Consider the following 15,559-nt stretch of genomic DNA (forward strand, 5'->3'; position numbering starts at 1 on the left):
AACAACAACAACAAGTGCAAAGCTGAATGCTTTTCGGAACTTGCTAAATCAGCTCACACCAAAGCGTGCGCTCAGTGGGCCAATCGAAGTCGCACACAAGCACACACACACACACACACATAATGAGAAGCGCGCTTGGAGGCAAGCACACACAAGCACAGATACATACATACATACAGTTGGCAAATTCAACGAAACTTCCGCCGTTCTGTGCGGCTGTTGAAAACGTTCGTTAAGTTTTTCAAGCTTAGGCCAAGCCAAGCCAGCCAATCTAAGTGTGTTCGTGAGTGTCTGCCTATGTGTGTATGTGTGTGTGTGTGTGTGTGTGTAGACTAGGGTACATACCCGTGCTACTTGCACAGCCGCTGCTCGCGTTGGCGTCGCTGCCGACGCTGCTGCTAAAAAAACTTACTTTATCTTGTGATTGCTGAGAAGTTTTAGATTCAGTTGAGCATAAACATTTCTACGGTGCGGTTCAAATTTGGTGGCTAAGAGCATCAAATGCGTTGCAGTGCGTGCTAAAAAGATCAAAACGAGAACTTCAATCAAATATATAATATATATATAAGTGCTGTGCATTTGAGCCCCGTTGGCCAAAAGTTGAACGCAAATCGAGCCAAGTGACAGCATGAGGTTAGCTGCTAACAGCTAACAGTAACTAAGAGGCCTATTTAGAATAAAGATATCTCTACACATATATATATATATTCATATATATAAATAAGTTACATACCTAGTATCACTGATCTTGGCTGATAATCTACACTGCTACAAAGATGGCAATGCAATATCACAACTACAACAGCAGCACGCGCTTCGAGATGGTCGTCGAGATCGCCAATATAGCACTGGATGAGTTTAAGACCCATCATCTCAGTCGCAACTACACGGGCCTGGTGCAGCGCTACTACCAGCTCGTCGAGGAGGATTACGGCGGTAGGTGTACTAAAGCAAACGACAAATGCAATTTGGCCGTTGGCCATATCGAATGTGGGCTAACAACAGGGGGAAATATGTTAATTCGAGCAGCCCTCGGCAGTTGTCTTAGCTGATGTCATTGTGGTGCGGCTGTCAATCGATCGAGTGAGCTTGTCCGGGAAGTTGAGAACTCAAATTCCAAACCATCTCAAGTGCTGCTGCCAGATTACGCTCTAAACTACATATGAAAAGCCTAAAGCCCAACGATGATTTGCCATTTTGAGCAACAGCAAAAATTGGCAAAAGCAAAAAAAATGCAATAACAACAACAACAGCAACAACGTGAAACAAAACAGCCAAAAAGAAACTAAAAATACCAAATGTACTTCTAGGACAATTAAAAAAGGTTTCTTTTGTGTATTTAATGGCGACCTTGGCAATGCCAATTGTTTATGTATATATACATATATATCCATCAAATATGTATACGTATATTTTTTGTGTTTTTTTGACAATTATTAACGTAATTAAAATGTATTTACATAGTTGATCTTAAACATTTTGTTTTTACGACGCGACCGTCGACGTCGACGTCGTCGTCGTCGTTGTCTTTGTCTTTGTCTTTGTCGTCGTCTCGTTGTTGCTTGTTGAGTGTGCAGCTGAGCATGGTACAGCACATACAATACGTGTGTATACATACGCATCTACAACAACAACAATGATAATAGCAATAACATTGGCGAAGATGATGCATGTGCCATATGTACTTACAATACGATTAACGTACATACATACATACATATATGCTCATTTACCTACCTTCCTATACTTAATTTTTGTTTAATGTACGTATATATAGTTTTTCTTAGGTTTTCGTTTGCGTTTTCGTCTTTCGTTTTCGTTTTCGTTTTCAAAACGTGTTCGCTTTTGCCCCGCATATTGACATTCTTGACTGCCGCGAGCGGGTGAAAAGGTCAATGGAAGGTAGCAGCAATTAAAAGCAATGCAAATGGAGTATATAGACGCTAGCTGAGCCATGCGCCAGCCAAGCGCACATGTATACAAATTATATAATATATACATATATACATATGGATGCAATGAATGCGAATGCCAAAGATTTGCAAAAAAAAAACAACGAAATTAATTGAGGAAAATAAATTTATAAAAAAGCAAAACAAAAGACTTAGAACACAAACTTGCTGGGACAATGTAATACAGAATATGTGTGTTGAGCTAATTTGTGATAGCAAAAAAGTGAAATAAACTAAACAGTACTGAGAAGAGTTTAAGAAAGAAGAAGAGCAGCAATATATATAATTATATATATGTGGCTAAGCCCATTTGAAAATGAATAGAGATACAAACTTAGTTAAAGCCAAAGACATTGATATGGGAAAAAATGTAAATTTATCGATATGTGTGAATGCGGATACTTTGAGATAGACAAATATGTAAATGGTGTTATAAAGATGTAGTGATAAATGAATTAAAGATGCGATATAGAGAAATATTAAAAAATCAATGTACACAATATAAAGATACAAATATGTATATGTGCATATACTGATAACGGATAATGAATATATATTATCTCTTCTATATATAGTACATATACTATATATATAACGACAGATATATAATATAGATATAAAGTCCTAATAACTTTATGTGAAACAAATAGCTTCTAAATTATTCCAATATTATATAATTATTATTATTATGTATTATATAATATGTATATATACAAACATGTTCATATATATTTGCATATTTGTGTATTATACAGCTCCGACTCCAACTGGAAAGCAGAAGTTCAAAAGCCAGCACTAATTTATTTAAAATTCGCCAATAATTCGCATTCAAAATGGACTTTAAAGCTCTTTCATAGCAAATAGATAACAGAGCGCATAACTCTTCTCGCTTTCGAGATTCCTAAGCATATGTAAATTGGAGCTGACAAAGAAACAAATGTTCGATTTTGCTGCCTTTGAACTATTCATTTAGTGAGTAACACAACGTTTCATGGAATGTCAATGCAGAAACAGAAATCGCATGGAATTTAAGGAATTTAAATCAATTTAATGAATAGGAAAAGTTTTACAATGGAAAATTTGCCGCCGAGTAAACAAAAAATTCCTGTGCTCCTGCATATATTCATAGTGGAATAATTAGCTGTTATATCAACAACACATTCGTAAATGGGCTTCACTTGCAATGCAATAATTAATGCGATCTATGACGACATTGCCGGACTCTGTCTGCTGTCTTAGCTAAATCAGTTATAGTAAGTCCCGTATAGTTCCATTTGAGTTCGACTCGAAATTCCGGTTTAGATTAATATTGTTGATATTATTATTGTTGTAGCTGTTGTTGCTGTTGTTGCAGTTGTATTATGTCTAAGGCCCTAAGTATACCTATTGAGTAAACAAGATAATTGTCCACTTGAACCGAGCATTACACCTCAATAGAAGCGAACACACACACACAACGAGCCGGCAAATTGTGTTTAGGTTTTATTTTAGCTGGCCACGATTTCATTCATTCGTGCAAATTGGCTGCTGGCTTCTAGATTGAATTCGTATAGCTAATTAAATGCCATTGACTGGACAAAACAATTGGGAATACATAAATATACAAATGAATTCAAATTGGCAATAAATAATAATACGAATGATTATATATATATTCATATATGACTATATAATATTTTAATCATTTCATTTCCTTTCCCGTACAGATCCTCGTGCAGAACGCTTCCCGCTTATGGAGCATCCCCTGTTCACATTCGGTCTGGTTGCCATTTATCTGTCCTGGGTGCTGGTGCTGGGGCCGCTGTTCATGCGAGATCGCAAACCCTTCCAGCTGCGCCGCACACTCGTCATATACAATGCCTTCCAGGTGCTGCTCAGCGGCTATATGTTCTACGAGGTGAGTTCTCGTCTTCGCCCACACACGGAAGCAACTCCAATTCATAAATATTTCATTACTATTATTAACATTTGTGCTCTTCATTTTGCAGCACCTGATGGCTGGCTGGCTGAACTATTATAATTTGAAGTGCCAACCGGTTGACTACTCAGATGGACCCATGTCCAAGCGGGTAAGAGACACGACACATTAAAGATGAGTCTGAATTTGCAAATTTTAGACTAGTTAATAAAAGGAGTTAGCTTTAAAAGATCTTTAAATGAAACGTGTTTCAGCTGGCTTCAACAAAGCATCAGATTTTGCGATATTCGCGAATTTGTTTATGGGACAAGTTTCGAGAGACTATACATATGTACATATGCATGAAATACACCTAGTTAGAATCTAAATTATATATTTAAAAAATTTAATTCAATAGCCACACGCAAATCTTCTTCTGATGAAGAGTTCTGTATCAAAATTCAATTTCTATCAGGAAGCGCAAATTGGGCGAGTATTACGCAGTCGCAACGTCTCTCTCAGATTATGAATATGCATATATATGATTTCAATTTCATTTGGCTTCACTTGTTTTGTTGTTGTTGTTGCTGCTGTCTGCGCAACAAGTTCGTTGGCTCTGGATGAGTCACGGCCCCCAGTTGAGTTTCAAGTTCAGACTGGAGACTATTTTTGACCAGTCATGTGGTTAGTATTTTGTATTTTGTTTACTGGCAAGATTAGCGTAATTATGACGTTGCCAAAACGCTGACTTGAGTCCAATTCAATTGAAGGCGTCTCGGTTCTGGACTAATCAACAAATGGACATTTAGTTACGCCTGTCGATCTTATTGTTTTTCTTGATGGTGGCCTGTCAAAACTCTCAAGCCATTCAAAAGGCATTTAAATAAATAATTAGCTAATAAGCTATTTCAGCTTAAATGCATAATTTGCTAACAATTTCTGTAAGCCATAAAGCCGAAATAGCTGCGTTAAATCTTACTAAAAAGTGCAACAAACTCGAAGCTTAACAAAACAAACATAAACTTACAAAGCCAAGGCTTTGTTTCTTATTACGTGTTTCTTATGTTCGAGCTGTCGAATTAACAACGTTTGTCTAAAAAGATAAGCCCACTTTTTGCTTTTGTTCGAGCCGCAAATCAATGTGGCCCATAAAATGTGGTCCAAGTCATAAACATGGCTCAGACTTACAAGCTTCAGGCCAAATAGCTAATTCTTCACACGCTGATAGATTTGACATCCGCTTAGAAAGAAACGAGCGAATTGCGATATATTTTACATTTATGTGGCGTTTGGGTTTGGGCTTGTTTACATTGCGCATACGCCGCGTGAGCCGCACGAAAAACCAAACCAGACATGACAAAATTCTTGACCTGCAAATGGAAGATAAACGAGTCAACATAACCTTGCCATTAGCTACGAATCTATTCACTCACCCTACCCCCTCTCTCTCTCTCGCTCTCTGCAGATGCTCAATCTGTGCTACATCTACTATCTGTCCAAGCTAACCGAGTTCGCAGACACCGTGTTCTTTGTGCTGCGCAAGAAATCATCGCAAATCACCTGGCTGCACGTCTACCATCATTCGGTCACCCCACTGGAGACCTGGGTGCTGGTCAAGTTCCTGGCAGGTGAGTAAGGCCCCCAAACAGTAGCAACAGCTAAGACTGACTCCACTTACTCCTAACTAACTAAAGGCGGCAATGCGACATTCCCCAATCTGTTGAACAACTTTGTGCATGTGTGCATGTACTTCTACTACATGATGTCCGCCATGGGGCCGGAGTACGCCAAATTCCTTTGGTGGAAGAAATATATGACTGAGCTGCAAATCGTAAGTATCGCCGCGTCATTATCAAAGATCTGTTCCAGCACAGTTTCCACACATTTAATATATAGATATAGTAGTATAGGTGCATATATGTGTAACTATATAGAAACTTGTTTAGAAGTTTTGTTTTAGCCGCATGGCAAACCTGTTAGACCTGACCGCCAGCAAATGCGATTGCCAAAATATCAAAAACAACAAAAACCACAACAACAAAAACGGCATTACTTAATGCTTCTAACTGTGTCTTGCAACTGGCCAGGCCAAGTGACACTCAGCTGCAAGTGGAAGTGGTTTGTGCTTAACACAAACACACACACACACACACACGCTCATAGGCATGGCCCAAGTGGCTGACAGACATGCAGACTGCCTCAGCCTCTTAGCCATAGCTTGAGTCAAAGGCCAAGTTAGCAGATTTGCAGTATTTGTTGCTTTATGCTCGTTCAATGAGAGTGAGAGTGAGTCTATTGGGTCTTCAGTTTGCACAGCTGTGCATACTTTGGTTGGGAAACATAAAAATATAAATAATTATACTGCAATACAGCTGCTTCTGATAAGCCGATTGGATTCTTATTGGAACAGGCGCAGTTTGGAATAGACAAATTATAATTGGCTGTAAAAATTATTCCCATTTTTTTTTATGGATAATTATGGCATATATAGGAGTGTACATCTTTAAAAGTTATATATTTGACTCTAAAAAAAATATGTCATAATATTTCTTGCCATTCAACAATGCATTGGAATAGATAAATTGGAGTTGGAATTATTTTTTGGCTATAAAAAAATTTCTCATTTTTTTTTATAGAAATTTATGGCAAATGTAGGAATATACATCATACAACCGTTATATAGTTGGCACTTAGAAAAAATGTCATAATATTTCTAGCCATTCAACAATACATTGCAATGGAAATATATCCATTGAAAGGACGAAGGACTTTAAGAGTTATATATAGATCTATGCTCATATATAGCAAGACTAAGTATAACATATAAACAAGCGCATGGCAAAGTAGGCGTGGCAAATCATAAGACAACTATATTTCTAGAACCCATTCAGTTTACCAAAGACTCTAGCTCATTTCAGTCTCGCTGTATTTCAAGAGCTCCCATCAGATATTTCCGACTGCTGCAGCCTGAGCGGGTATGCAGCAGTTATTGGCATTGTTTCGATTAGTTTATTCGTGTTTGGTTTTTGTTGTCGTGTGTCTTGCATAATTCGTGTCCGTTAAGATCATCGAGTTCATTGCGCCGTTTGTCACTTTCGTTCGTTGCGAACGCCCCAGCTCCGAGTGTTCTACGACCTGCTTAAGAAACGACAACTGTTAATATTCAATATAAAAAATTCCTAAATACCAAAAAAAAAAAAAAAAAAAAAAAACTCTGCTGACCAGTTAAGTGGGTTTCATTTTCAATATTTTATTTTGTTGTTGTTGTTGTTGTTTTTGCTGCTAAGTTGAAGCTTGATTTTACTTTCAGCTTTAGTTTTAGATTTCAATTGGCTTTGCGGGTCTTTCCGTTTTCTCAGTGGCGATGGCATTTGCGCCACTCCACTGATTTTCCACAGACAGTTCTTCTATATATATATAAATATATACATACATGTGCATGTAATTGAAAGACCAATAGGCAAACATACCCACACACACACACACATATGGCATGGCATTCGACTGCAAATACGTTTTCATGGCAGTATTTCAATGTTTCGAAATTCTTGAAACGCATAAAACTTGGCGAGTTTTAGTTAGTTCTGCTTCTGTAGTTAGTTGTTATTGTAGTTGTCGCTGGCCTGCTTCTAAGTGTTGTCGATGTGTGCGTGTGCGTCGCCTTGAGATTCACTGACTCTCCACAGTTGACTTGTCAAACGTTCGTTCGCTCATTGTAGATGCGCGCGTGTCACGACACGCACACGACATTCATATTTCTTACTATACACAACTGTCGATCCTGACCAACTGGCTAACGAACTGGCTTAACCCAGGAAGTGAACTGCAGCTAATTGGCATGCCATAGTTAATTGGCCTTACGCATTGGCCCAAACATATTGTAGGTGTTTGCAAAAAGGTGTCAATTATAGGTAAATAATGAATTTATTAAATATGCCCATGGAAATATTATATTTTTGCTTAATTTGTTTGTAAATAGTTTCACACTTGTCTGTCTGACAAAAAATTTAGAAGTGCAAAATATTTTTTGAAAATATTTGCTTTCAAAAGATCTAGAAGAATGCATAGGAAATTTTTTTATAAATGTGAAAATGTTGCTCAAAAGTAATTTATTGCATAATCTTGCAATTTAAAATATTTTTTAAATATTTTTGCAAGTTAATAATATTTTGATACATGTTACTAAAAATTAATTAATTTCATAGTCCTACAATTTAAAATATTTTTAAATATTTTTGCATGTTTATAATAATTTGAAATATGTTTTTCCTGTTTTCTTATTTATTATGTTTTACTAAACTAAAGAAAAGCTTTTTATGCTCACGTCTATAAATAAAAATAATTTATTTTTAAGATTTTTTACGTACTAGTATATTTTATATGAATATTTCCACATACACATATATAAAAGTATATTTTTAAATATAGAAATATTAAATACGAGTCTTTGAGAAATCGGCCTACTTAAGTACAATTTAGTGTATATTTTAATACCCACATAAGTACTATTTTTTAATCAAATAAAATTTAATATATGCTTATATATATACACTTTATGCGTAGAATTTAAAATTTTCAATCTGTCATTATCTAAATATTAATCTTTCTTAAATTTTATTCGCTGAGCGTTATTTGTCTCACTCCAAATAATTTTAAAATATTTGTAGAACTTCACATATGCTAAAAACTCGCCATATATACTCTGATATATATAAAAAATTGTTAATAATTAGTTTTAAATATCGCTGAACACAAATATTCTTTATGGTCTTTATAATAGGTTTAGCTTTTTACTGAGATTTCATCGTTGATAAGCTTAGAATATTTTAATATTCATCGCACAATATACTAGGTCCCACGTTCTCAAAGCAGCTCAGCTCAATATCTATTAAATCAACATATCGTATGACTAAAATCTTTTTGCTTGATATCTAGAATCTGCGTTTATAGCGCTAAATATATTTGAAATTCTGATAGAACTTGTCGCAGTCGTGACACGCCACCCGCTCAGCTCCAATGCACAGAGCTGCAAAATCCACCTTAGACAAGCTTCTACATACGCTCGTCTATACATATGCATATATATACATACTTGTATAGTATATGGTATCTACATATAGACATACGCCTCTAGCTTAGCTCGATTCTTTAAGCGCTGGTTGACATTTCATTATTGCAATGAGATGGCAATCAAATGCAAAGTGCATAGACAGATAAACATGGGCGCATCGGTCGCATAATTTGGCAGCCACTGTTGCAGCAGTTGCTCGGCTAACCACAAAAGCAAATGAAACACAATCGAATATAGCACACACTCCAATTTGGTAATAGGCGAACAAGTTTAAGTTCCAATTAGCCAATGCTGGTCACTGCCGCCGTTGCAGCCACCACAACAACAGCAACAACAACAACAACAGCAACAAGAGAAGCAGCAGCAGCAACTGTTGCTGGCAGCTATTGCCCGCTCTAGTTGCAACATCCCAGTGTTTTCGGCCGCTGCGCCAATTCCACAAATTGCCACATTTCAGCTAGCTGCGATCCGACCAGTTTCGATTACATTATCTTTGGCTTGGCATTCGCCATTTGCCGCCGTGTTCCGTTTTGCGGCAATGAATGCGCCGTGCTCTGTGGCGGCGGACAGCGTTCACTTTTATGCTGCCGCAGCGAACTTGCCACACCATGCGCAAAGTCTATGCCACTCCATGTGCCACTATAGAGGTGTGTGTGTGTGTGTGTGTGTGTGCATCTGTGTGTTTGTGTGTGCGCTAGCTTATGGGTAAAAGTCAACCAGCAATTTGCCACTTTCAGTTTCCAGGCGCCTGTTCACATTGCAAGTGCAACTGCATTTTTCATGTCTGCTGCCCCACAGAACCCGCTCGTTGTGCAACCAATTGTGCAGATGACGCCGGCGCCATCGTCATCTGCACAGCTGCCCCAGCCACAGCTGCCACAGTGGTACTCAAATCCAAGTCCTTAACAATTCAATTGATTTCTTGGTGCATTTATTCAATTCTAAATCAAAGCAAAGCGAGTCTGACAGCTTCCCACACTCAAGCATTTTACTGCTCTCTACTATAAATAAAACTTTACATATGATTTATAGCCCAATTGAATTATGCAAAAAGCAAGTAGTAAGGCAAGAAATTCCCATTTACAATATCAAATCTTTGGAAATAAGGAAAAAAATCATTTTCATTGCAATGGCATACCATAGAGCTCTTTAAGCCTACAGTTCCATAAGAATATTAAGAGGAAATATTTATAAAATTACGGAAAATATTAATTATAACGAAGCAAGAACTTAGGTTAGAATATATTTCATAGAAGCTTCAGTAGATTTTTAATTATTTCTATTTCTTATAAAAGGGATAATAAAAAACGAATTTCTAAAACTATTCAAGCTCCTTGCCAAGAACTTGCGTTACTATTGTAATAAATATAATTTTTTAAGAATTATTATATTTTCTATTAGTATACTTAAAAACTATATGAAATAGAAAAAAAAAAAAACTCGTTTGCTCTCTACTGCTGTTTAGTCGGTCCATAAATAGATCCATAGGTCAAAGGTAGCCCACACACTCTACAGCTCTAAAACTGTAAGCGATAGAGTTTTGATTGATTATTCTCTAATAAGCAAAGCTCTGTCTATTTCATAATGTATCTGGATTTTATATATTCACATCTTTCCCCTTCCTATTTTGTTTAAACATGATAATAATGTAATCTAATTAAATGTAATATTTAGTTTAGTTTAAATACTAGTTTAGTGCAAATATTATTCCTTATACAGTTCTCTACCTACCTTAACGCCTTTAATTCAATTATCACTTTTATTCAATTTATCAATCTATCGTCTGCCTGGTCCTCCAATGCTCCCGGATGAAAAAGCACCAACTTCTCCTCTTGAGTGTTCACACCTAAGCTTCAATTCGTACTGACTTAAATATCTCTAGACCAAAGAACAGCAAGCCCAGCTAGCGCATTAAATGAGCGCATCTAGGCACGAGCAGGGGGAGAGGGATCATCGAGAGATCGACACGTGCTCGCTCCTAAAACAACAACAACAACTTCTCTGTACACTTAGTACTACTTCTTAACGTATACAAGTCAATTTATTAATCTATCTAACTTCTTAACCTATATAACTGCTTAACCTATATGACTTTAATTAAATCTATTCAGACAGACCGACAAATAGATGGGAAATATGTAGAAGAACAGACGTACGCCTAGCTAGATAAATGTAGCACACTTTGTAAGCGAGCATGATGCTAGGAAATTCCATTATTTGGAAAACGTCTATAGTGAATGAAGAAGGCTAGGTTAAAATTTCGAGACATAAATTTTTGCAAGCATTTGTCCAAATTAGAAAAAAAAAAAAAAAAAAAAAAAAAAAAAAATTCAATTTGCATATTAGATTTTGATGCCAAATTTTTTTTATATTTGATCCAGTTATTTATTTTTTATTTTTTTTTTTTTTCAAATAACGAGATTTCTAGCTGAACTCTCTCATTGGCTCTAAATACCAAAAATTTGAGCTCAAGTTTCTGACTGGAGTTTCGTGTCTGCTGAAGGTCGCTGCTCTAACAGCTGCTCAAGAGCAGTTGACTATGTATAGTGTCTATCCAGTTATAAAAGATATCGTAATAAGTATAGATATATGTATATAATGTAGTTCAGTTTGCTAGTTAACTGTAGTTTAACCTTTAACTACAAATCTCTGAAGCATAACTTTTCGATTCGCAATAACTGTTTTCTATCTGCTTCCGTTACATATGATACATAAATATAGATACATGTATATGTAATAGAGATTCATTTTCTAATTAATTGCAGTTTAACCTTAACGTTCTTTAGTTTTTCCAATAATACAAATCTCTTCTACAGCATATCTATGCGATTCTCAATGATAATTTTCTAGCCGCTTCCGTTTTCATAAAGGCCAACTATTATCCGTAATATGTTTGACTATACCATTCTTTTCATACGAAAGCCCACCGTGCACTCAAATGCACTTGTACAAACAGACATACAAACAGACACACACACATACACACTCACACACAGCTATGGACAATTGCATTGGCGTGTGTAATGAAGCATTTAAGCGTTGATGTATGCTTGAAGCCAAAATCGTAGTTGGCCAAAACAAAAACGAAAAAAATAATCGAGTGGTTTTTTAATTTTTTTTGGCCAAGCCAACTACTGGCCCACTGCTGTGGGGCAGTGTTTCGTGCGCTGACTTTGCAGCGCTTTGTGGCGCTGTGGTAATGGAAACTTGCAGCGCTTGGTTGACCAACAACATGTGGCTCGTTCTTTGTAGGTCATAAAAAAACGCAACAAAAGCAAAAATTAAATAAAACAAGAGAGTAAAAAAAACAAATAACAAACTGGGCGGCTTGTGGGCGTGTGCCGTGCATTCGCTACGGTGGTGCCTTCACGACTTTAGCTTTAGCTAATAGATATATAAATATGCATCAATCAATTGACTGTTAACAATATCAATAGCAGCAATCTTAATTGGTGGGCAGCATCGTACGCAAACACTTACGGGGTGTCACCCAAAAGGTCAATGGAAGCAGCTATCGAAAGACTTAGGCAACGAACTCGCTAGACGCTGCCACGTCAAAGTCAGCGCCAGACAAGCAGGCATTGGGCACACTTAACCACCTATCGCAAAACAGTTATTAACGCAAATTGCTAGATCAAAGTGTCTCTTAATGCTGCCAGCTATATGCTATAGAAGAGATACACTCGGATAAATAACAGTCTGCTTATAAAACATATAGTTTATGGTGATTCTTTATAGGTTTTGGCATTCAAAAATTGAGTGAACTTGAATTCATTTGAATACCTTGTACTTGTTTAAAATGGGAGTCATACAGGCCATGGCATATCACATGCCCCATAGATAAATATATAGATCAAATATATACATTCATAATCAACATGAAGTGCTGAATGTATAATGTAAAAAAATATATACATATTTTAAGCACAATTTGGCATAAGCTTATAACTTATCATTCGGTAAGGTAAGGATATCTGCTAGTCAGTCACTCCCGACGAGATTCGCGACAGTTGGCTGATTGAACAATAACAAGCATTTAGAGATCATTTGCATGCAAATCCAAAAAAGTGTGGTTATTTATATTCTCTGGTTATCGATAGCAATCTATACTTTTACTTGAAGACAATAAAAGCTAAGAGGATTAAATTTACCACTCGTATATGTATGATGCAATCAAATATACATATATATCCATTAGAAATCACCCATTTGCAGCCCCTCAAGTGAAAGCACCAACAACTCAACTGAGAGTATCTGAGGTATCTTCTAGTCAGTCACTCCCAACGAGAGTCGCCTCAGTTGGCAGCTTAAACAATAACAAGCACTTAGAGATCATTTGCATGCAAATCCAAAAATGTCGGGACATTTCTTCCAGTGTATGTTTGCTTGACAATAAATAGCTAGCTAGCTAACTGAAGCTGCGCTTGCGAACGCATTTTGATTGCCATTGCCACGCTCAAGGGTGACTATGGTCCATGAAACGCGCAATTTGCCATTTGATTCTCATTTCGCGAGCAATTAAAATATTGCGGGGTCTGGCTATGCTCTCAGGGCTAACATTAGATGACTTGATGTTTCTTAAGGTGAAAGCATTAGCCACTCAATTAACTTGATATGACATATAAGAGACATTAGCAGCAATAATGTGGTTTAAGCTGAATCTATAATATATATACATATATATATAGCTAGATATAGCTGGAGTTATATAGAAAGAGCATAAAGCAGGGCATATAAGTTTTAGCACTTAGCATCGTAACTATTTCATTTACAGTTCTCCTTCAATTACTATGCAGGCCACGCCCACATTTTCAGCTTGCATTGACAAATTCCCACTATAGAAATTCCCACTATAGATGACAATTTGCTCGTTAACTTCACACGCTGCGCACAGCACGCAAAACACATCCTAAGCCTATATGATTATTGAATATTATTTTAAGTATATATAATAATGAAACTCCCTCTCCCTCCCCCAATCCCACACTCCCACACTCTTTCTCTCTGTCTATCCACAGGCACAGTTTGTGCTTTGCATTGTGCACACCACGCGCGCACTCTTCAGCAGTCAGTGCCAGTTCTCGAAGTTCATATCGACGCTGCTGCTGATCAATGCATCCATATTTTTCTGCCTCTTCATGAACTTCTATATGCAGAGCTATAGGAAGACCAAAGCACAGCAGCTGGAGCAGCAGCAGAAGCAGCAGCAGCACCAGGAGCAGCAACTGACGGCAGCAACGGCGTTAGCTGACGGCAACAACAACAACAGCAACGAACTGTCAAAGGATAAGCAGCAGCTGCAGCAGGAGCAGCAACTCTTGGCGCACAAACTGAAGGCGCTGTAAAACCCAAGGATGCTGCACAGATCTACAAAATGGAAAATGCAATACAAATTGGTGTTGGTTCAACAAGCTGGCAACAAAAAATATCAAAATTTAGATTTGGAGTTAGTTTTCGGTACAAAGGTTTAAATTTAATTCGAATGGGGAGCCATAAAAATATTTAGCTAAAACAGCACACAAATGCCTAAGGAACACGAATTGAAAAAAAGCCTAACAAATTCTGCCAGAATTTAAGCCAGGGCTTATGCAATACATAAACATAAACATAAAGATAAAGATAAAGTAATTTTTTTTTCTGTTTGACCATATAGATACTTTGCTTGATTGCTTGTCATTGTAGCTAAGAGAAACTTTCTAGAACTGGGTCAAATTTAATGATCTTAAGTCTAAGTATAAGTCATCTAATTAAGAATCAGATATATATATACAAAAATATATGTATAAATATGTCTAATTAGCTCAGTTTGGCAAACGTAACTGCTAAGTGTTAATTGTAATGTGTAATTAGTGAGTTTTGTAAATAGATTTTGTAAATGTTAAATGTTAAATATTTGTAGCCGTTAAGCCGTAGCCGTAAGCCAACTAGTCTTAGTTACAAAATGCGAACGAACAAACAGAGCAATAATAAAAGTTGAAACAAATATAAAAGAACAACAACAACAACAAAGCCACGAACACATTCATTTGCTTGCGTTGCCTGATTAAATGAACAAAGATGGACGGCTTTTCCAAAACAACATAAATTGACATGAAAAAGTGCGAAATAGGTGTACATTGTCAAAGCACAATATACGCCGACATCTTTTGTTTAACATTTTAATAACAACTAAATACACAAAAAACTGAAATAAAAACCTAAAAATATATTTCATTATGGTGTGTGTCTAGACTTAAGAGAGGATCATGTCCACGCTAAAGCTAAGAGCTAAAACTTACGTCGGTTGTGTACTTTGCTAAACTGAATTAGCGCAGCCAACTTCACACCTAATACAATCTTCATGAGTTATATGTTGGCCGACAGATGGTGAGCATACCAGTTCATCTTCCCACCTTTTCGAAATCAACATACATTATAAGCTCAGTTTTGTTTCTCGTAATTTCCGCTAGAGGGCTGCTAATCTGGACTGCTATAAAATATAACTATTCGAAAATGCCTCACCACCTGGCGGATAAAACTGTCCCCTCATTCGAAGACAAAAGCCGGTGCCAACCAAAACAAATTTGTGTACATAATATAAAGCAAAATTAAAATGCGGTTGCCAATAAGCTGTAAAATACAAATTGTATTAATATAAGT

General features: G+C 36.7%; 1 protein-coding gene across 2 annotated transcripts; it reads left to right on the forward strand.

The window, feature by feature from the left end:
* The first annotated feature begins 432 nt into the window (after window positions 1-432).
* Window positions 433-14,929, forward strand: LOC108621841 (very long chain fatty acid elongase AAEL008004). Of its 2 annotated transcripts, none has more exons than XM_018019394.2 (6): window positions 433-936; window positions 3,659-3,849; window positions 3,941-4,021; window positions 5,315-5,477; window positions 5,544-5,680; window positions 13,939-14,929. In XM_018019394.2, the coding sequence occupies exons 1-6, from the start codon at window positions 777-779 to the stop codon at window positions 14,263-14,265; spliced, it is 1,059 nt and encodes a 352-aa protein (XP_017874883.1). In that variant the 5' UTR covers window positions 433-776; the 3' UTR covers window positions 14,266-14,929. The 2 variants fall into 2 exon arrangements, with proteins under 2 accessions (XP_017874883.1, XP_089321712.1); XM_089465586.1 differs by lacking the exon at window positions 433-936 and adding an exon at window positions 2,763-3,205.
* The last annotated feature ends 630 nt before the right edge of the window (window positions 14,930-15,559 follow it).

Source organism: Drosophila arizonae, chromosome 2, assembly GCF_054131065.1.
Source record: "Drosophila arizonae isolate 15081-1271.41 chromosome 2, UAZ_ARI_1.0, whole genome shotgun sequence".
Taxonomy (NCBI): domain Eukaryota; kingdom Metazoa; phylum Arthropoda; class Insecta; order Diptera; family Drosophilidae; genus Drosophila; species Drosophila arizonae.

Excerpts from the sequence above, each read along its gene's own strand:
- LOC108621841 (XM_018019394.2), top strand. The coding sequence starts at position 777 with ATGGCAATGCAATATCACAACTACAACAGCAGCACGCGCTTCGAGATG. Across the intron at positions 3,850-3,940 it reads GCGGCTATATGTTCTACGAG|CACCTGATGGCTGGCTGGCT; the intron begins GTGAGTTCTCGT and ends TTCATTTTGCAG. Across the intron at positions 5,478-5,543 it reads GCTGGTCAAGTTCCTGGCAG|GCGGCAATGCGACATTCCCC; the intron begins GTGAGTAAGGCC and ends AACTAACTAAAG.